Raw genomic sequence first — 22,313 nt, forward strand, 5'->3', positions numbered from 1 at the left:
GTCGTGTATTAAGTTTCCTAAAGTCATTTTTAACAATTTTATTTCCCGACGTTTCGATGATATTACATCATTTTCGAGGTTAATTTTATAACTAATTTTTCCGTAGTTATATAGATATCTAAACAAAGTAAGTTTGAAATTTCAAACCTAGATTACGAATACGAACATCAAAAACTAATTCTAAAGTTGGAAAATCTAAAAAAGAAAAGAAATAATTTAATAACAGTGATCGATTTCAACAAAATATGTATAAAAGAGAACCTACTGCCGAATTACACAGACATATATATATATATATATATATATATATATATATATATATATATATATATATATATATATATACACACACACATATATACATATATCTGAATCTGGTTTTAAATTTTGAAGTTGAATAAAAGAAATTTCCATTGTTATTAGTATTTACTGAATTTAGATTTTTTGTAAAAATTGTCCTTTTTTTTGCGGAAAGTAAATGGGAGCCCTAACGAAAAAACGAAAAACTAAAAAGATGGAAAAACAATTAAAAGGATTGAGTGAAAAGAATGAATGGATGATTAAACAAAAAAAACAACTAAAACTAAACCTTATTTTGAAAATCGTAGTTACTGCAGTTCATTGCACCGACCACCATCTGAGCTGCATCCAAAATGTCCTGGAAACATGCCAATTCGTTCATGTATAACAACCAGCATAAATAAAAAAACAATTTTGAAATTAATACTGCAAAGAAAAAAAAATCTAACAATTCCATCGTTTGAGACATACATCTGACTGACTCGGCACGCGACACCATCATCTTCCGAACGGCAAAGGATCATTCGTGAAACAACATCATCTCCGGCATGTCGTGGTGTTAGGAAAAATATTATTCAAAATTTTATTAATTACCAATTGTAAAATAATATTGAGGGTAATGTACTCTGACTGTGAGTAATGCATTGTAATGTTTGACTCTGTGTAATGTATTGTAATGCATGGTGTGTGTAATGTTTGGTGTGTGTAATGTTTGCTGTGTGTAATGTTTGCTGTGCTTAGTGTTTGCTGTGTGTAATAGTGATGTGAAACAAAAACACACAACAATCAGTAAGTGAAAATTATAAAGAATAGAAGTCACCTACCTACCTACAATAAATTAACTCTTATGCCTTAGCCTACCTATGATAACAATTAACTCATCTCAAATCTCACCTACTAATGATCAATTAACTCATCTTAGGCCCTAACTTACCTATATTCAACTACACTCAAACTCATGGCGTCGTCAGTCCAGTAGAGAGGAAAAGTTTTAAGAAGGTAGAAGACAAAAATGACAACACAAAACAAATGAATGTATTGTGTTTATTGTAGTAATGCACGAACGCTGTGTGTATGTATGTATGTGTGTGTGTATGTGTATATGTATGTGTGTATGTATGTGTATATGTTGTAAATTAAAAACTTTACCGCAGAAATTTTCTCTACAGCCATCTAGTCACAATCTTTTAAGACATGTCCGTAATTCGAAGGACACTCCTGCAAAAAATATTTTTTTAATTCATGATGCAAATGAAAGTAAGTTATATCATGAATGCGTGCCAAGTTATGCCGAAATTTCATTTGATTCACGTCATAAATGTAAAACCGAGTTGTGTCGTATCGAAATTAATATCATCACCGCCAACAATCCTGCCACTACTGCTGCTGCTTTTGTTACTTTTTAACTGCTACTACTATTAATAAAGCAGCTGCTGCAGCTACTACTACTGCTACTACTACATTTACTATAGTAAATTTATCAGCGCGTTATAACACATAGCAAAAAAGGCCCATCCTATTTTTTTTTAAAGTTGTACATGTTCAGCAATCCAGCCATCGAGCTAAAAACTAAATAAACATTTCATTTTTTATGTATTAATTAAAATTACTGTTCGTACTACTAAAATACAACTACCACCACTACTATTACTGTTAACATTAATAGTAATTACTGTTACTACTACTGTCGTTACTGCTGCTACTATATTATTATATTATTATTACTGCCAGAGCTTTTTAATTTAAAATAAAATTATTCCCACGATTTATTTCATTACAATCAATGTCTTATTTTTTGAAGAAACGTTCGGCATGCCAACCGGTAAACGTTTATTTAAAAAACTTTTTACATCATTACAACGTTTACCAGGCAAAACCTTAGGATGGCACTGGGAAATTCCATAAAATAGTAAACAGAGTTAAAAATAAATCCAGCTTAATTTGCGCCACTTAGCTCCACCCCTTTTTAATATTCATGTTCATTTTTAATAACCGTTGTATTTGTTGATGTAACAAATGTTTAAATGCGCAACTTTTAATTTTTCTTGTCTTGTAAAATAATAAATGATATTTAAAGCAGTTAATTTTATTGTCCTTTTTAAGATGTTATTTAAAAATTTTATAATTAACGAGTGCAAGCCAAAACACTTTTTTTTTTAGAAGTTAATGATTTTATTTTATCGTAATAAATGGAAAATACAAATTACAATTTAAATCGCAATAAAAAAAGTAACAATTAAATTTTATTTAAATGTTTAAACAAGGTAATATGTACGGATGAGCTCAAGAGCTTTTTGAAACCACACATCACGGTCTTTGATACCGCGCTGCCACTTAAACTCAACGAGATACGAAGAGACGTGACCATCGCAGGTACCATGCATCCGTTTAAATTTATCTTTGGCACACTTCTAAAGATTCTCAATGGCATTAGTACGCACTCCATTTGGAGCAACAAAGCCATATCGATGATTGACAGTGTCGTGTGCCAGTCCCGTAACTCTGGGAATGTTCGCATAAGCGGCCCACTTGTCAGACCATATTGTCGTGCTTGAATGAGAATTAGATAAAATGTTAATATAGGAAAGGTTAATAGAAAATGTTAAAATCATTACCAGGCAAAACATGCCGTTGTGCTATGGGCAGCAAAGTGGCCGCATCACGTTGAGCCACCTCTTCTAAGAAGGCTTCTTTGGAAACATTATTTATGCTGCCAAAAACCCAACGCTGCCGAAATGGCCTGGCCCTTCCATTCCTTGTCCTTTTGTTACTGGACACCAGACTCTCATCAATATGGACAATTCGACTAGGTCCACCAATTATTTATGGGTTGTCTCATACCCAATCGGTACAGAGTTGGCGATGGAGGTTGAACCAGTCAGGCAACGTGTTATTTTTATCTATTTGTAGCAACCAAGCTGTCGCTGCCTTACTGATGTCCTCCATGCTCCAATAATATGTCAACTGAATGAACAAAATTATTATTGTTTTTCATTCTAAAATTTAATATTTATAAAACATAATTTAAGAATAAAAAATAATAACCATGATACATGTGCTCATTGGTAGCTTACATTTTTCATAAAAACTACCATTTCTAATGGATTTTGTTCTGCTGCAGGCCGTATGGTTTGTACAACGCCATATCTGTTCATCTGCTGCTTTTTTGGAATTGTACAAACGCATAACTTTCCCACAAACGCATGTCATTCCAGACGACAGCAATCCGTGTTGCATCGCCCAGTCCACTGCTTTTTGTTTCGAATTTATGGCGTTTGTCAGTTCCATTGATGACAAACTATTAACGGCCGGAAAGTTCATGACTACAGATAAATTCAAAATGTCGAAAAAATGACAGAAAAACCAGACGAAAAAATGACAGAAAAAACAGAAGAAAAAATGGCAGAAACATACGCGTTGTTATTTAAAAGTGAAACATCATACATTCATGAAAAGGGCGCTATAAAAATTAAGTGAAACATCATACATTACGGAAAGGGCGCTATAAAAATTAATTTGATTGATCATAATTTATTTTATTAATAAAATAAATCAGCATTTTCTTTTTAAAATAATTAACACAAGCCGTTTTTAAAATATTTATTATTGACAATTATTTTGAAATGAAAAGCAAATTAAAATTTTTAAAATATCTATTATTGAAAATTAATTAAAAATTAATAAATGAAAATGATTGAAAAAAGATATTTTCTTGTTCTCGTCTTGTAATCTAATAAACATAAATATTAAAAAGGGGGAGGAGCTAAATTGCGCAAATTAAGCTGGATTTATTTTTAACTCTTTGTTTACTATTTTATGGAATTTCCCAGTGCCATCCTAAGGTTTTGCCCGTTTACCACTCAGTTTAAATCGTTATCATCTTTTTTTCGGCAAAACTTTACATTAGCATCAGCGCCTCAACGCAAGCAAAATTCGCGACAGTGATGTAAGAAGGGGGTATTGAATACGACGTAAATAGGTGTAAAAGTGAATTTATATTAATAGCGCTAAATAATTTAAATATTTTTTTTCAAGGATCCACATGAAAATTACTGTTTTGCATAAATATGTAAAGAGAATAAAGATTTTTTTATTTCAAAAGTTTAATGTTAGGACATAACTTTTCAAAATTGATTGGCTTATTCGATTATGTAATAAAATTCAAAAATTTAAATTCAAATTTTGACACTTTCTAAAAATTTTAAACATCGTGGAAGCATATGATAAAATAAAAATTTACTACGAAAACGCTTTTATTCAAATTTGTCAATTAATTTCAGTCATGGATATAAATCCATGATTTCAGTGCCTACGTGTCTCAATTCATGGATGCATACATTAATGCCTGCGTGGTAAATTATGTTTTAAAATTCTTGCAAAAATACATACTATTTCACTTTAAATCATAAATATTTTTATAATTCTAATAATTAACAGTCTCACTTTTAGACATAATTACGCTTTAACCTCCTCTCACTTTTACTTGTCATCTCAAATTTTGATTGCGTTGAGGCACTAGTGTAAAGTTTTGCCTTAATGTAATAAAAAATGTGATTAAACATGAAGAGGAGGGGAGTTAATTTTATATTTGTCCCGGGCGCAAAATACCCTGACTACGCCTCTGTGTGTGTGTTGTTGTGTGTGTGTGTCTGTGTGTGTGTGTGTGTGTCTGTGCAAGTGTGTGTGTGTGAGTGCATCTCAACCAACCTCAGAAATCTTCTCCACTGCCATCCAGCCTCCTCCATTGCACACCGATCAGCATTTGGCGATGGCTATGAGACCATTAGACCTGCTAGAAAAAATATTTCTGAATTTAATATAACAAATAAAAAATAATTTCTGGATTCAATAATGAAAATGAAAAAAATAAATTAATTAACAATTCTAACATTTGTGAGGCAGCCCGCACTGACTCGTGCAGCACCATCTTCCGAACGGCAGAGGATTGGTTGTGTTGTGTTCACTGTCTGATCTGACTTTTGCAACAGCATCATCTCTCGCGGATCAGATAGGGCAGGAAAAATTGGAGTGTTTTTTTTGGAGAAATATAATTTTTAAAGTGTTATTAACATTAAAATGTATGATGAAAACGAAGAATTAAATAATTGTGTGTAATGTTGTGTGTAATGTGTTTGATTGTGTGTAGTGTTGTGTTTGATTGTGTTGTAATGTTGTGTTTGATTGTGTTGTAATGTTGTGTTTGATTGTGTGTAATGTTGTGTTTGCTGTGTGTAATGTTTGCTGTGTGTAATGTTGTGTTTGCTGTGTGTTCGATTGTTTTGTTAGTGTGTGATGATGATGTGAAACAAAAACTAACACATAACAATCAATAAATGAGAAGTAGCAAGAATAGAAGTCACCTACCTACTATAAATTACGCTTAAACCCTAGCTTACCTATAATAAAAATTAGCTCAACTCAAATCTCACCTACTTATGATCAATTAACTCATCTTAGGCCCTAACTTACCTACTTTCAATTAAACTCAACTCACTCTTGACGTCAGTCCAGTAGAGAAGAAAAGTAGAAAGTAGAAAACAAACATGACAATAAAACTGAACAAATGAATGTTATGCATGCATATTTGTATGTATGTGTTGTTGTGTGTAATGTTGTGTTTGTGTTTGATTGTGTTGTAATGATGTGTTTGATTGTGTTGTAATGTTGTGTTTGTGTGTAATGTTGTGTTTGACTGTGTGTAATGTACGTATGGTATGTGTATGCGGATGTATGTATGTGTATTGATAAATGAGTTGGCGAACGTAAAAAACAACTCTACCTCAGAAATGATTTCTACCATTTGAGACTCATCACTGATTTGTCGAACCGAACCAAACAGCTATTTTTCTGTCAACATTTGAAGATTTTCTTTTTTTTTTTCTCTCTCTCTGCCAGTAAGTATGTTGATAGGTTAAGTTAGTTTATTAATGCTTTTTCAAAGTATAAAAAACATGATGATACAACCTCAGAGAAAACGTTAAGGTAATAATATTAAAATGCTTTTAAAGCCTTCCACCGAATATTATTATATCAAAACATGTAGCTTAACTAAGCTGCTTTTTAAATTAAATCAATTTCTCTCGCGAGATGTACTAGCCACAATGTAGCATTTAATTAATTAATTAAATTATTATCGAAACAAAACAACAAAGTTTACCTTTTTTTTGTTATTCATCTTTATTCTTTAAAATTTAAAATGAAATAAGGCAGATTGTTTTAAATTTCAACTTCATCCAGCCAACTAACTTTCAGTAGCTTATTTTTGGTATTATGAACTTAAAATTTTATTAGCTTAACTCCTGCGCAAGTAAAAACATAAGACAATCCCTTTTCACAAGACGTGTGTATGTACAGTACACGTTGTCATGCCAACCAACCAACCAACCAACCAACCGGTCAACATACACTTTATGCAATACAAGAAAATACTACTGCCATACTGCCACTACTACTACCATTAATATCACTACTGCTGTTGCTACTGCTACCGCTACTACAGCTGCTGCCACTACCTCTACTGCTTCTGATTGATTAGATTATCTGTTCGTTCATTCATCTATTCATTCACTCATCTACCCATTTATTTTATTCATTTGTTCATTTTTTCTTCCAGATCAAAGAGTGAACAACACAGAAAAAGATTTTACAATTATATTATAAACATATGGCCTGATGCCGAATGCTGCAATGATAATAATTATCTTTGGGGTTTTTATCAATTTAATTCTTATATCACAGTATATAAGTAATAGCGAAGTAGCATGAATTTTTTTATGTTTTAAAAACGTTAACGATTTTGTCCTCTTAACCCCTTTCAACTATCTTATAACAAAACATTTCCTCTTATAAGAAAATTAATACTGATTGAAAAATATATTACACATCTAATGAAATTTCAACTTATTTCAGTAATTTGCGATTGCTATTAAGTTTATTTACTCAATAAAAGCCCTGTAATAAATGGATGATTTAATTTAAAATGTTTTGCTTAACCCTCTAATAATATTTAAAAAAACAGTTTAATTGTTTTCAATAAATTTCATTTATTAACAATCATTTGTAGTTTACATTGTAATAAATACACAACAAAACTAATACATAATACGTAATGATGAAGATGTACAACCACAATATCACAACATTTTATTAATATACTCCATATAAATAGATAGATGTGTGTGTGTGTTTGTGCGCGCGTGTCTGTGTTTGTGTACATATATATATATATATATATATACATATGTGTATATATATATATATTATATATATATAAATATAAATATATATATATATAAATAAATAAATATATATATATATATATAAATATATATATAAATAAATAAATATATATATATAAATAAAAGTATATATATATATATATATATATATATATATATATTCTACAATAAATATTTAATGGTGAAAATATATTTTATATCTATTTAACAAAATTATTCAAGAATTCACAAGTTTTTAATAAATTCATAATAACGATAATGGTAGTAACAACACAACTGACTACACAAAAGCATTGTTATTATCGTAACAAAAATATGTATATTTATAACAATAATATTCTTGACAAACAATATATATATATATATATATATATATATATATATATACGCGTGTGTATTTGTGTGTGTGAGTATTTGTGTGTATGTGTGTTGTGTGTGTGTAGGCGTGTGTGTATGCCTATCTGTCTGTGTGGTGTGTATGATCCACACGTGTGTGTTCATTATAGTTATTACGCAACTAATAATGTGTTTATTACGTTTAACTAGACCAAAAAAATGTTTTAAACATGAGAGTCAATCAAATAGTATATGATGAATAACTGTTAGTTTTCCAATAAATAGTTAGAGAAACCAATTATAAGGTAAGCCAAATAAAAAAAAATAGTAATAATAATAGCAGTAGCAGTAGTCGCGTTACTAACAACAGTACTAGTGGTGGCAGTAGTAGTAGCAGTAGTTATTATGGTAAAATTATTATTATCATTATTATTTTTATTGTTATTATAATGGTTATTATCATATTATTATCATCTTATTGTCATTTATATTATTGTTATTATAATCATTATTATTATTGTTGTTGTCGTTGTTATTGTTGCTATTATTATTATTATTATTTTTATTATTATTATTATTTTGATCTGCCCGGCACGCTGCTGCTTCTCGCTTTGTTGGTCTCAGGAGGCAGGCTCATTCGTCTCCTGGTCATCATCTTGAAGATGCCTGCGTGTGTGTGTGCGTGCGTTTGTGTGTTGTGTGTGTTTGTCTCTGAGTGTGTAAGTGTGAGAGAGACAGTGTGCGTGTGTGTGTGAGAAAGAGAGAAAGAGAAAGAGAGAGAGAGAGAGAGAGAAGAGCGTCTGAACGCACTTTTTAGTTGCATGCTCTTGTTTTGCTTACCGTGTGTTTTTGTTGGACAATTTTTTAAAATGGTAATAAGGATGACAATTCTAAAATTTTAATAGGAAGCTTCGTTATAACAATCATCCTCGTTGTTATAATGGTTAAGAACTACGTACTTTTTCTTTTTACGTTCGGAGATTTGCCTGGTGAGGTTGAGTGTAACCAGTTTGTAAAATAATTGGCAATTCAAAATATAATTTTTAAAATAAATTCAATATTTTTTTTTATAAAATTAAGAATATAAAATATTTCATGTTTTATTATAGTCATAGACATTCGAAATACTTCGTTTCTATCGTTCAACAATATTCTGACAAAAAGTCAATAAAATACTTTAAACAATTTGTTTACAAGTCTAAAAATCAAATAATTTTTAAATATTATTTTGAAAAACATAAAAAATAATATGATTGTTATCAGTAGAGGTATTATATTTGTTATGGTTCGTAATTCTATGAACACATTTTACAAAATTTGAGAGATAATAAATCGTTAAAGGAAGAACGAACGATGCAACTGTCCAGTGTTAGCTGAAGAGATGTCCAGCCTCATCTTTGAAGCAAACTCGGACACCCTCCTTGTTATCTTTCCTATCTTGCTCGTTGAAGCTGCAGGCGGAACTTCTGGTGGAAAAATTAAAATATAGAAATGACTTTGAGCAAGAAATTTCTAATGACTATGAAAGTTTATTAAAAGTTGAAATGTTATCCGCTATTATAAATGGCTTTAATATATCCTTTCAATGTCCGTACGTTAAAAAACGTAATAAAATGAATAAATAAATGAATTAATTGATTAATTAATAATAAAATAAATAATAAAAAACTATTAACTACCTAAAATAAAATTATTATAAAAAAATTATAGGCATTTATTAAACTCATACCCTTTTCAGCAGAACTTGATTCCTCCAGCTTCTTGCCTGCAAATTACGCAAACATAGTTAACCATATTATTAAAAAGGCGAAAGTTAAAGTCATTTGATCCGGTCTCGTGTGACAGTTGCAAGGCCCAAATGTGAAGAAATCTCTACTTGCATAATGCACTGTGTATGAAGCGTTGATTCGGGCGCACCCAAATACGATGTGTGTGTGCAATTGATATTTCTAAGCAGTGCAATAAAAAAATAATCGTTTCCACTTAAGATCTATCACAAAATTTTATAAAGTTATAACTGTCAAAGTTAGAAAACTTTTCATTAAACGATGGAGCAACATACCGTGCAAAACATTCTCGCTGTCTTTACTTGAAGTGGCTGTAGCTGCGTCACCAGTCGCAACAGCCGCGCCACTACTGCTTCCAGTTCCAGCGCTGTTGTTATTCCTTCTACGACTTTTCACCAGCAAATATTTTGGCGAGGGTGTCGGCATGGGACCACTGGTAGGATCATGTTCCTGAAGTGACAAGGTCAAGGTGACCTCTCCTGTGACGTCAGCATCCTGGCAGACCACCAGCACTTCACCGTAGAAGACATCCGGATCCAATCCTCCGTCGTCCCACACGCTCATCTGCAAGGTCATTGAGGAGAACTGGCGAGGAAGAACATAATCATTATTCCTTTTACTGTTATTAAATTTGATGTTTATAATTGCACTTGATGTGATTAATTAATGTGAAGTGAGTCTCATTTCGCCAACAAAAAATCATAGTTAAAATAATCAAACTTTATGAAATTCTACATCGTAGTCGTCAAAGTCATCAGCAGTCGGAAACACATACAATAATAAGGATATGTGACGATAATATGATAAAATGACATGGTGATAATATGTTAATAATGTGATGACGACTCTGAGATAGAGATAGAATGATGATAATAAGTTAATGATATAACAATTATAATATGCTAATGATGGTAATTATAATATGTTAATTGCCTCTTCTTCAGTGATTCCATCTAGGGTGAATTTTTGATTCCATTCAGGTGAACATGTGCCAGGCAGAGCCCGCGTTCTGCACGAATGTCGGCCTCTGTATGTGTGTTTGTGTGCGAGAGTTTGTGTGCGTGAGTGAAATGTTTGTTTGTGTGTGTGTGTGAAATACGTTTGTATGAGTGTTTGAAGAGTATGTGTGTGTGTTTGCGTCTTAAGGAGGTTTGTGCATCTGTATGTGTTTGTAAGGTGTGTTTGTGTTAAGAGAGATTTTATTGTATATGTGAAATGTGTGCGTGTGTGTATGTGTGTGTGTGAGAGAGAGAGAGGTGGATGTGCGTGTGTGAAAGATGTGTGTGGTGTGTGTAAGCGATGTGGTTAAAAGTGTCTGTGATGTGTTTGTCACAGCTAAAGTTATATTTGACATTTAAGCGTAAGATGCAAAGTTAAACGTAAATACTTAAAAGGAAAAAGTCATTTTGTAATTTAACATGAAATAATTTTAAAAATAAAAAAATAAATGAAAAATAAACTAAATATTGAAGAAAAGGAAATGACAAAGTTCATGCGAAATGATGATACAAAAGCAAGCTGGGTGGGCTTCGAGTTTATAAAACAAAACTTTCAACCTTTCGATAAGTAAGATTTTGTGTAAACTCATCAAGAAAAACAAATAAAAATGTGATGTGATAACAAAATGATGACAAAAACACCATTATTGAATAAAAAAAAAATAGTAGAAACCCTTACAACGATCTTGGCAAGAAACTCATCTTCAGATATGGTTTTGGCATGGAGCCTGACTTATCAGCGAGGTACCCTGTTCTCTTGGGCAGGTCCTTGCACTTCATTATGAGGATCTCAAAACTCTGTTGCGTGGTTGGTTGGATGTCATGTGATGGATGTAATCATTTGATAGTAAGAAAGCGGTGCTGGGTGTTATATGATGTTTTTACAATTTGATGCTGTGAAAGTAATGGCGATTATGACGGCAAAGCCTGAAGCTATAAAAGTTGAGCCTGTCAATAGAAGCAATAATACAAACAATAATAACAATAATAATAATATATTAATTATAAAACTTTCAGACACAATTATTTTTATGTTAAAAATTAAATATCATTCTTTCGTAATTATTTTTAGTTATTTAATTATTTTTAATTATTTTTAATTATTTTTCCACAGGTCTCAACAATAAAAAGTCGCACACATTTTTTTTCAATTTTCAGGCTGCTAACCAAATTTTCATATTTCAATTGCAGCGTCAAAATTCCCTCTATGGATCTCATTATCTCCTCCACGTTCGTGTCCAAAAGTTTCTGCGTTTCATTTGTTCACATGTGTTTACACGGATTTGTTCATGTGTTTGTTTGTTTATGTGTTTGTTTCTGCGTTTTATATGTTCATATACGTTTGTTTATGTGTTTGTTTATGTGATTGTTTATGTGTTTGTTTATGTTTATATGTGTTTACATGTACGTATATGTTCATGTGTTTGTCTATGTGTTTGTCTATGTGTTTGTTTATGTGATTGTTTTTGTAATTGTTTACGTGATTGTTTAAGTTATTGTTTATGTGATTGTTTTTGTTTGTTTATGTGTTTGTTCATACGTTTGTTTATGCGTTTGTTTATTTGTTCATGTATTTGTTTATGTGATTGTTTATGTGTTTGTTTATGAGTTTGTTTATGTTTTCGGTTATGTAGTATTTTAACAATTAAGTTTATAATGACCGTATGATTCTTAACTGTAATCTGTATATTATATAATAGAGTTCATTTGTATAACATTACTCTAACAAAACTATTCATATAGGTAACGATTAAACTGTATACGTAATAAACCCCAGCCCAACAACAAAATGCAATTAACCTGTTGGTCAAACAAAACTGTCAATAATTTCTGCTTGACACCTTCCATATCTTTCTCTGGATAGTTGGCGATGTTGATAGCCGTGGTGATGACGATGATGACCATTTGTTATCGTAATCATTATAACCCTTTTCGCAATCGTCGTCTTCACCATCATCGTCACCATCATCATCACCATCATCCTCATCATCATTATCATCACCACCATCATCATCATCACCATCTACTAACCACTTGCTGTTGATGTCCGGTGAACTTTTTTTTCTTGCTTTCTGTTAAAAATAAACAATTGATCATTAATCAATCTTCAATGACGTCATCGCTTCTTCATTGTCAACATCACCAATCTTCATTTGTTCATCATTATCATAATCATTTTCGTTACCATCGTCGTTCATTCATTCATTTATTCGTTCGTTTGTTCGTTCATTCATTCGTTCGTTCGTTAGTTCATTCATTCATTCATATTCATTCATTCATTTGTTCATTCCTTTCACAGATTCATTCATTTCGTTCTTTTTCTTGATTTCATTTCTTTTCATCTGACATTTGTCATTCGTTCTGCTGAAGTAGTTGCCAGGAGAGAAGAAGAAAAAAGAGATCATGATGATTAATAGGTGGATGGATCTCTTTGAACATGATGACGATGACGCCGATGATGACGCCGATGATGACGCCGATGATGACGCCGATGATGATAACGATGATGATGACGATGATGATGATAACGATGATGATGACGATGGCGTTGTGGTTGTTAATGATACAAAAATAGCAAAGACGCTTGATGATATTATGATAATGAAGATGATAGTAAACAACGCTGGATGATATCATGATTATGAAGATGATAGAATAGTTGCTTACATATATGATGATATCGTGATAACACTGTAAAAAAAATTTTCTCTGCAATTGTTATTTCCATAAAGTAGCCAAAAAAACATTGAAAAATTTGGGTTTAAGATAAGAAAAAACACAAAATGCTTTTGAAGAGCGTTCTGTAGACAAGTGAATGTAAAGTGACAGACACACAGCGCAGTAATTGATTGTTTGCTAGTTTGAAAAGTTGAACTAAGCTCATTTAATTGATTCGTCTCAATGATGGATGGACGAATGAATTGGGGAATAGATGGACGGAAAACACAAAAATTATTATTTATTATATTATTTTTATTATACTATTATTGTTAATATATTATTTTTATTATATTATTATTATCATACAACTTTTAATTACCCAGGTCTTTTTATGACAAGTTGGACTGAGTCACACTTGGGCTGCAGTAGCAATTCTTTGATTTCGGTGATGCTTTTTCCTTGCAATGTCTTTCCATCCCATTCTAAAATGTGGTCACCTGGTTGTGAGGTTAGTAGAGATGATTGTGAATTAATTCAAATAGCAAATTTTGAAAATTTTTCCAATCCCATAATCAAATGTCTGCTAATTTAACCATTGAGAAATTACATCAACGTTAATAAACCAACAACAGCAACTAACACAACATTAAAATGACATCAACCACGTAAAATAAATAGAAAAATACATGAAGTTAAATGGAAAATGACACCATGACCAAAAAACGTAGAAGAAAGAACACCTGACATTAACACACGAAAATTGAACTAACCTTGGATGATACCCTGTCTGTCCGCTGGGCCTCCCTCAAACACGTTACTCACCACAACTGAAACGCTGTTGCCATCTAAACGCTTCTCAGCTAATTTCAAACCAAAACCTTTTTTTTAGTAAGTGTGTCAATTGTTTTCATGTTTTGTATAGTGTATCATTTTTTGATTGAATTTTGTAATTAATGTGTCAAAAAACAAAACTTAAATTTGTTTTTTTATATGAGAATAATAAATCATCTAAACAATCACTCATTCAATTAATCATTCATTCATCCAGTCTGCTCAAATCCAGCTGAAATAAATCATTTTATTTTTCTCTTCGCCATCCATTTTTCCATTCATTTTTGTATTTTTGTTTACCTCTCTTCTTTTTGTCGCCCAATTATTCTTTAGTTCATTCAATCATTTATTCATATTCATTCAGATGCTTCATCCATTCAGTTATTCATTTCTTTATTCATTCTCTCATTCATTCATACATTTGTTCAATTATTTATTCATCCACTGACTCACCATGATAACCGCTTTTGTTTGATTCTTTCTTCAACTCAACTTTGAAGTATTTGTCGCTTCCTAAAGTAAACATGCAACATCAATATTGCATCAGCAGCCAACACGCCACATTAGCAGCAGTAAAAACTAACACGCAACATCAGTAACAACAACAACTAACGTTCAACGTCAATTGCAGTTGCAACCAACAATACCAACAATGAAACTTGCATCCTCAATGTTTTAACTAAAAATCTAACTGTTGCTGTTGTATCCAAACTCATTATTTCATGTTATTACGATCATTATATTTTTCAGTAACTTTCGCTAACCTCTGCTATTGATATATCTATATTGGGTGACTACCGAACTTTCAAGGTCGCAAACTTTAATTTTCTACAGAGACAAACTTCTGAAACATGCGGTAGTACCAAAACAAGGCACTTTTCTGCACTCGATCAACGCTTTTATTCCAGTTGCTTATGCAATTCAAGTAGGATTTGTAGCCAAACTGACCGTGTAATGACTTGGTTTTCATTTTGTTATCAACGCGCTTGATCTTAAGCTTGCAAACATTTTGCGGTACATCTTTAGCCAGGTGCGGCCTTGTTAGTTGACAATAAAAAGATAATGGAAATAAAAGTTTTTGTCTTACTAGATAATTTCTCAATGAGTTGCCTAGTAGCAGCATCAGCAGTTGAATATGGTTTGATGACTGGCTCGGACATGAAGCGCTGCCTTGGTTTCGGCTGCTGATGTGGTCGCTGGCTGTCGTCATCATCTTCAATGTCATCGTCGTCGTTGTTGTTTTTGTGTTGTTTTGGTTGCTGAATGGCGGAGGAGGTGTGCTTGATTTTCGTTGAGCGGCTGTGTCTTGAAAACTGTTGACAAGGTTTTGTGGTTTAATGATGACTCTTGATCAATTTTATCAGTACGTTATGAAAAATTTTGAAGTTTTCTACATGTTTAACGTTTACATGTTTAATGTTTAACGGAAACTTCTCAAAAGAAAATTATTAATTAAAATTTAAAGAAAAATACGAGAAATATCAAAAATAAAGGTAATAAATAGAATGCACTCTCATCACTTTGTTTGTGGAAAAAAAATTCGTTGATAAATAGCGGATGGTCATAAAAAATGTTTCTATTAAGAAACTTGCCTATTAAAATTGAAGTATTGGCATGGAAATTTCTTATTTCAAATAAATTAGTTTCATCATCGTCGTCGTTTTCGTCACTATTTTAATCGTCATTTCCATCAACATCATCATCATCATCATCATCATCATCGTCGTCGTCGTCATCATCATCATCGTCATCGTCATCATCATCATCATCCTCACTTTGTATGATCCACTTCTTCGATGTCCAGCACTAGTCACCGGACTGACGGATGACACGCGTCTTCGAGCTTCATCCAGCCGTGATGATCGCTGCTGCAGTGGCTGCGCTTGTGGTTGTTGTTCTGGTTGTTTTTGTTGTTGTTGTTGCAGGTAATTTTCAGACTGTTGGTATTCATTTTCGAGACTTCCATTTTCATAAATGGTTTCCTCTATAACTCTTCTACTTCTATGTTTGATGGCGCTACCAATTTCAGGTTCCTTATTAATAAAACCGGAACCGGAAATGTTTTCATCTCCGACGTCCGTCGAAGTTTCCGAGTCAAAAATGTCGGAGTAATTATGACTCGTCAATATTTTTCTCTCGGAAATCGATTTTCGATCTTTGGATGATCTGCTATTTTTGCTTGACATTCCAGTTGCGTTTGCACTGTTGTTGATTGAATTCGTTGCTGTGTTTGGCGGGGATGTTTTGACTCTTTTTAAGATCGGTTGTTTTCCTCGATGACGAGTATGAGTTTCAGTGTATTTCTCCTTCTCATGCGTTTCATCGTATTTGAATTCAGCGCCATCCTCATATTCATACACACCATCCTCTTCTTCTACCTCATCACCGTATTCATTGTAATCATCTTTGTAGTAGTTGTATTGATCATCTTCATAGCCGTCACCATATTGTCCATCATCTTCTTCGCCATATTGTTCACCATACTGCTCGCCATAGTGATCGCCATACTGGTGGTCATCGTATTGGTCATCATACTGGTCGTCGTATCGTTCGTACTCATCTGGTTGCTGTCGCTGGCAAGGACGATATTGGTTGTTGTAAACTTGATGGCGATGATGATGGCGATGATGATTTTGTTGTTGATGTTGATGATCTTCCTGTTGCTGCTGTTGTTGGTAGTAATAATGAGAATGATCTTGTTGTTGCGAATAGCGCCTTGATCGATGTTGCTTATTAAAATCATCGGCAGTAGCACTTCTCACAGCAGCAGCAGTAGTAGTAGTGGTGGAAGTAGTTGCATTTTTTCCTTTCCCAACTCTTAATTCATCGTTAACAGCTTTTTTTTCTTGACCATCATCACCATCACCATTTTCATTGTTATCATAACTCCGTGAACGTGACCAAGTCAGTTTTCCACGTCTGCCGGCACGTACACGAGTTAAATTGTTATATTCATCACTATCATTCTTGTTGTAGTAGCCATTGTTGTTGTTGTTGTTGTTGTTGTTGTGATATCTTACATCATTCTCGTTTCCAACAATGTTGTTACTTTTGCGAAAACTTTGTGGTTTTGCAGTATTGGAACGGTTTCCTTCGTTTTCGCTCAATGTTTTGTCGTTGTTGTTGAGATTGTAGTTGGTTTTGTTGTGAGGGAGGTTGAATGCATCTTCTTTTCTGTCCATCATTTTTACAGGAAATGATTGCCTTCTTGCATCCAAATTATAGCCTCCCTTCGACTGTAGTTGTTGCGTTTGAGGCGATGATTGTGTTGTTGGGAGTGAATGTTGTTTATGTTGCTGCTGCTGCTGTTGGTGGTGCTGTTGATGTTGATGCTGTTGATGTTGATGTTGTTGTGGATGTTGATGGTGCTCCTGGTGTTGCTGTTGAGTTGGTGGCGGTGTAGAAATTGTTGCGAGATGATTTTTAACGGTAGAATTAGGTGTTGTCGGAGTTGAGCGCAGAGGCGGGCAGGGATAGATGGGTTGGCGCAGGTCTTTAGGGCTCTGAAAATAAATACGAGGGCCATTACGATATCATGGTGGTAAAATTTTAAAACTGTAAATTAAAAATTTTTAACTAATAAATATGCATCACGTATAAGTTGCAGCACTTGGGCCTCATGAGCTAACTCGCTGACTATTTTTCTAATTTTTATATTTTCGTTATTTAAAAAAATTAAAACGAGTACTAAATTTAATTTCAAACAGTCGTGTTGAAACAGAGTTTCATAAAATTGTAACCCTTTTCACTGTTGCTGCAATCAACATTGTAAGTTACAAAAGTAGTAATGGCAAGAAGGTGGCTGCTTACTCGTTCGAATGCACTCATCCTTCTTCGCTGTTCATTAATCGTCTGGTTTCTCAGGCCCATGATCGGTGACTTGAATCCCCTCTTGACTTGAGAATAATTAAAATTCAAATGTTGTTGCTGTTGTTGTTCACGTTGCTGTTGTTGAGGAGGAAGTTGTGGCAACTGTTGATGGTGTCGATGTTGTTGGTTGAACTTATCTCGATGATTTCCATGCATGTCTTCATCCTCATCTGCGTAATCTTCATGTTGTTGCTGCTGCTGAAAACGCAAATGTTGTTGTCCTTTTTGAAGTTGTTGGTGATGGCTCTCTTTATAATGCGGAGATTCGCGTCGCAACATGTTTTGTTGCTGAAAAACTTGTTGACGTTGTGGTAAAATGTTGCCGGAGTTTCGAAAATGATTGAACCCCCTTCTAGGTCTGTATTGTTGTTGCTGGTAAAAACGTTGAGGCAGTTGTCTTCTTCTTGGAGTATTCTGTTGAGGGTCCGGTTGAAATGTTGGCAAGTTTTGTTGCGAACAATGTTGTTGTTGCGGATTATTTTGATATTGATCGTAATTGCGGTAATCAAGTCTTTTGTTGGCCGTGTACGCATCATCATCAGATAATGCAGTATAATTGAACACGCTGACTTCTTTAATTTCCACTGAATTGTTGTTGTTGTTGTTGTCATCATCGTTGTTGTTGTCATCATCGTTGTTGTTGCTGTTGCTGTTGTAGTACGGACTCAAATAGTTGTTATTGTTGTTTCTATTGTTTGATCTGGACACGCTTTGAGGTCTTATTGACGAAAAAACTCCATCAGAAAATCTTTATGTAGGATTTGTTGGAAAGTTTATGAGCAGTTTCTCAATAAAGAACATTATTGGCAATCACAACAGCAACCATCCTTTCAATGTTTTACGCAAATAAAACCTACATGAGCTCCAGCAGCTATTGTACAAGCATGTTTTAAAATGATCAAAACGTAAAAAGACATCAAAAACATCACTAGCAACTGAATTACTAACAATATCATTATCAGATAAATAGCGGAAGAATCGAAAACCAAAAACGAACAACAAACAAAACAAAATAAAATAATAATATGCGTTCATCAACAAACCAAACAAATAACATTAACCAAAAAACATAAAAAAGCATCAGTAACATCCCTACATCAAAACATCAATAACCTTCTCGGGGCTTCTAATCTTGCTTCCATCCATAATGTGGCGGGAGATTTATCGCCATCATTCCGTTGTTGCTGATGTTGTTGCTGATGTTGTTGCTGATGTTGTTGCTGATGTTGTTGCTGATGCTGTGGATGTTGTTGGTGATGTTGTTGGTGGTGCAGGTATTGTTGCCCATGTTGTTGATAAAAATGTTGTTGCAGCTGCTGTGCTTGTTCTAAATTTTTTATCTGGCCAGTACAATATTCATCCCTGTTTTCAGTCGTTTTATTCATTGAAGGATAGTCAAGTGGCAGTTGTTGTTGTTGTTGCTGCTGCTGCTGCTGTTGATGTTGTTGTTTATTTTGCAGTTGTGTTTGTTGCTGAGCTGGTAGTTTATAAAGTTGATGTGGTTGCTGTAACATTTGTTGTTGATGCGACATTTGCTGATGTTGATGTTCTTCACGTAGAAGTTCTTGTGGCTGTTGTCTTGAAAAACTAATGGTGAAAATAATTAGAATTGAAGATGTATTAATGCTAATGACGGAATGTCACAGGCATCCATTCCTTACGGTGTTCAATGTTTTAAACATTGGACAAAAAACTATTTAATTTATGATGAAATAATTTAAATTATCGTTGGTGGATCCATAAAAATTTAGTGGCGGGCCATCAATATTTAGATTATCTGACGTTTTTGTGTCACTTAAGTAAATCATTTTTATGTGTATACATTACATAGTTTTCCAAATCTATAAATAACATCTAAGGCCGTCAAAACGATTAAACGACTGTACCACACACACACACACACACACACACACACACACACACACACACACACACACACACACACACACACACACACACACACTCACACACACACACTCACACACACACATACGCACACAAACAAGTCGTAACGCTGAAGCGACTTCAAAAGCGATTGAGTATCGTGTGTTGAGTGTTGCGTGCACATTTCAGTGTAACCCACTCACTCGAGAATGGAATGTCGTTATTGATATCTAACGATTCTGTTTGTACAATAACTGAACAAAAAAAAATCCGCCATACTCGAAAATTTTCATCTTTTTTCAACAAACATTCACAGTGAATTATTTTTTACAAAAATAGAGTCACAGGCCACCCAACTATAAAACTATGACGAGTGGCGGATTCATAATTTTCAAACGTTTGTATATCAACTACATTCCTGAGGTTGTGGGTGTTGTGGTGTGATGTGGTGTGATGTGGTGTGATGTGGTGTGGTGCGGTGCAAAAATTTAAAGCTATCGTATGCAGTACATTTCACGCATAATGATTCATGGATGTGCGAAGTCAGCGATATTGATTGTTATTAATAGATAAACTGGACTACTTTTTTATATCACTGTCGTTTATTATTGCGTGAAGAGCAGTTAAGATGTAGCATATATTTTGGAGAGGTAGTAGATGTTATTTAGAATTAGTGAAAGTACTTTCATCATGTATACAACGACATATTAATTTTAACAAGTCATGCATTTAAAATAAGTAAGCATGTCAAATTTTAAACAAATTTAACAGAAAAAATTTACTATTAGGAAAAGAATTTAAAAAAATTGTGGTATATTATGTCAAGAGGTTTGTGAAATTGTCTTCAAAATCTAAATGTTACTGAAATTTGTTCAATGGAAATGAAATTGAACTACACAAACACCATGTGAAAATCAATCTCAAGTTTGTTCCTCCCAAATCCAAAACTTATTAATCCCTCAGAGGAAAGCCTTTATTTTACAAACAATTGCAAATAATAACATTACACGGTTGGCAGAAATTCACAAATTTGTTACACTGATAAAAAATGCTGATTGGGAGAATATGTTGAAAAAATGTCTTGAAAAAAATTTCATAGTTAATCCCTTTTTCAATCAAAATTAAAAATGACTCGTTACATAATTTGCGATGTTTTAAAATAGCGATATGAATACACAATTTTTTGACGTTAACAAATATTAAATATTTAAAAACTTGTTGCTTAAGACTTACTTTTTTGCAGAATTGATTAAGTTGAACATATTTTGTTGCGGGAGTTGTTGTGGCTGTTGTTGAGTAGTTTGTTTTTCAGTAGATCTGTTATCTTTTTGAATGATTGGAGTGTTTTGAAGGGTAGGATTGCTTGCACAAGTTGATGTCGTTGATTTCAAGTTCTGGCATATGTCGTTGATGGATCTACTGCAAACATTGTCAGTCTTGATGTTGTCGACCTTGCCACTGCTGCAGATGTTGCTGCTGCTACTGTTCAGTTTACTAGCTGCGGTAAATTTCCTGATGTCGGAAGCTTGTTTGTTTCGTTTGCCGCTGATGTTGTAGTAGTAGTAATCTTTGCTGGCGTGCTGTACAAGAGAATAGTGGAAAATAATTTTTGAAAATTAAACTTAAATAAAAAATAAATTAAAAAATGGTTTTTCAAGTGGTGTTAATGTGGTCTAAAGGTTTAATTCAGGTTGATTGCAGCATATTTGATGGATATGGCATTGTTGTTTTATTGCAGAAAAATTAGCCAACATTAAACATTAAATTGAACTAAAAATAATGTCTGTTGATATGTAATTATTTTTTGCGTTATAAAAACACTTTCATTTGAAAAACTTAATAATGAAATCGAATTTACATAACCACAGTTATTAATTGTAACTCTTTTATTGCAACCGCTTTTCAAATTTCAACCATCACATATACTATACGGTTATAGATATAATTTGTATTATTTTGCATTTGCATTTTTTCAAAACAACACGAACAAAAATTTAAAAATTTTTTGATGTTGTAAAAACTTTTTTTGTCGCTACAGTTTTTTTTTTCTTGAAGACCTGGCTTGATGCCTTGCATTTTTGGATGCGTGCGTAAAAAAAGATGATTTAGTTACTGAAAGCACGAAGAATGACTACGGAATGATAATGCAAATGATGACGATGATGGCGATGAAGATGACTATGATGATGTTAATGACGACCATGGTGATCATGATGAAAATGATTATGACCAAGATGATAGCGGTGGTGGTGGTGGTGATGGTGATAATGGTAATGACGATAATGACTGTAGCAGTTGAAGAGGATGGCTATGGTGATAGTGATAATGATGAATACGATGATAATGATAATGATGATGATGATGACGACGACGATGATGGTTATGATGATGATGATGATGATGATTAT

General features: G+C 33.1%; 3 protein-coding genes across 3 annotated transcripts in view; 1 reads left to right on the top strand and 2 right to left on the bottom strand.

The window, feature by feature from the left end:
- The window catches only part of HELRODRAFT_162055 (hypothetical protein), a gene marked incomplete at both ends in the record, with an annotated part of 5,465 nt that extends 1,810 nt beyond the window's left edge, over positions 1–3,655 (top strand). Inside the window, 4 exons of the mRNA XM_009024377.1 lie at positions 1,223–1,299; positions 2,565–2,831; positions 3,082–3,177; positions 3,422–3,655. Coding sequence (XP_009022625.1) covers positions 1,223–1,299; positions 2,565–2,831; positions 3,082–3,177; positions 3,422–3,655 — 674 coding nt within the window. The remainder of the gene's footprint in view (positions 1–1,222; positions 1,300–2,564; positions 2,832–3,081; positions 3,178–3,421) is intronic.
- Positions 3,656–8,448: 4,793 nt separating this feature from the next.
- HELRODRAFT_162056 (hypothetical protein) lies at positions 8,449–10,237 on the bottom strand (the record flags this gene model as incomplete). Its single annotated transcript, XM_009024378.1, has 5 exons — positions 8,449–8,540; positions 8,834–8,860; positions 9,227–9,340; positions 9,604–9,639; positions 9,937–10,237. The coding sequence occupies 5 exons, from the start codon at positions 10,235–10,237 to the stop codon at positions 8,449–8,451; spliced, it is 570 nt and encodes a 189-aa protein (XP_009022626.1).
- A 339-nt stretch (positions 10,238–10,576) lies between these two features.
- HELRODRAFT_162057 (hypothetical protein) lies at positions 10,577–12,564 on the bottom strand (the record flags this gene model as incomplete). The annotated part of the gene is made up of 4 exons (XM_009024379.1): positions 10,577–10,688; positions 11,339–11,457; positions 11,827–11,907; positions 12,460–12,564. 4 exons carry the CDS (start codon positions 12,562–12,564, stop codon positions 10,577–10,579), a joined length of 417 nt encoding a protein of 138 aa, XP_009022627.1.
- Between the last annotated feature and the right edge of the window lie 9,749 nt (positions 12,565–22,313).

Source organism: Helobdella robusta (genome assembly GCF_000326865.2).
Source record: "Helobdella robusta unplaced genomic scaffold HELROscaffold_4, whole genome shotgun sequence".
Lineage (NCBI taxonomy): Eukaryota > Metazoa > Annelida > Clitellata > Rhynchobdellida > Glossiphoniidae > Helobdella > Helobdella robusta.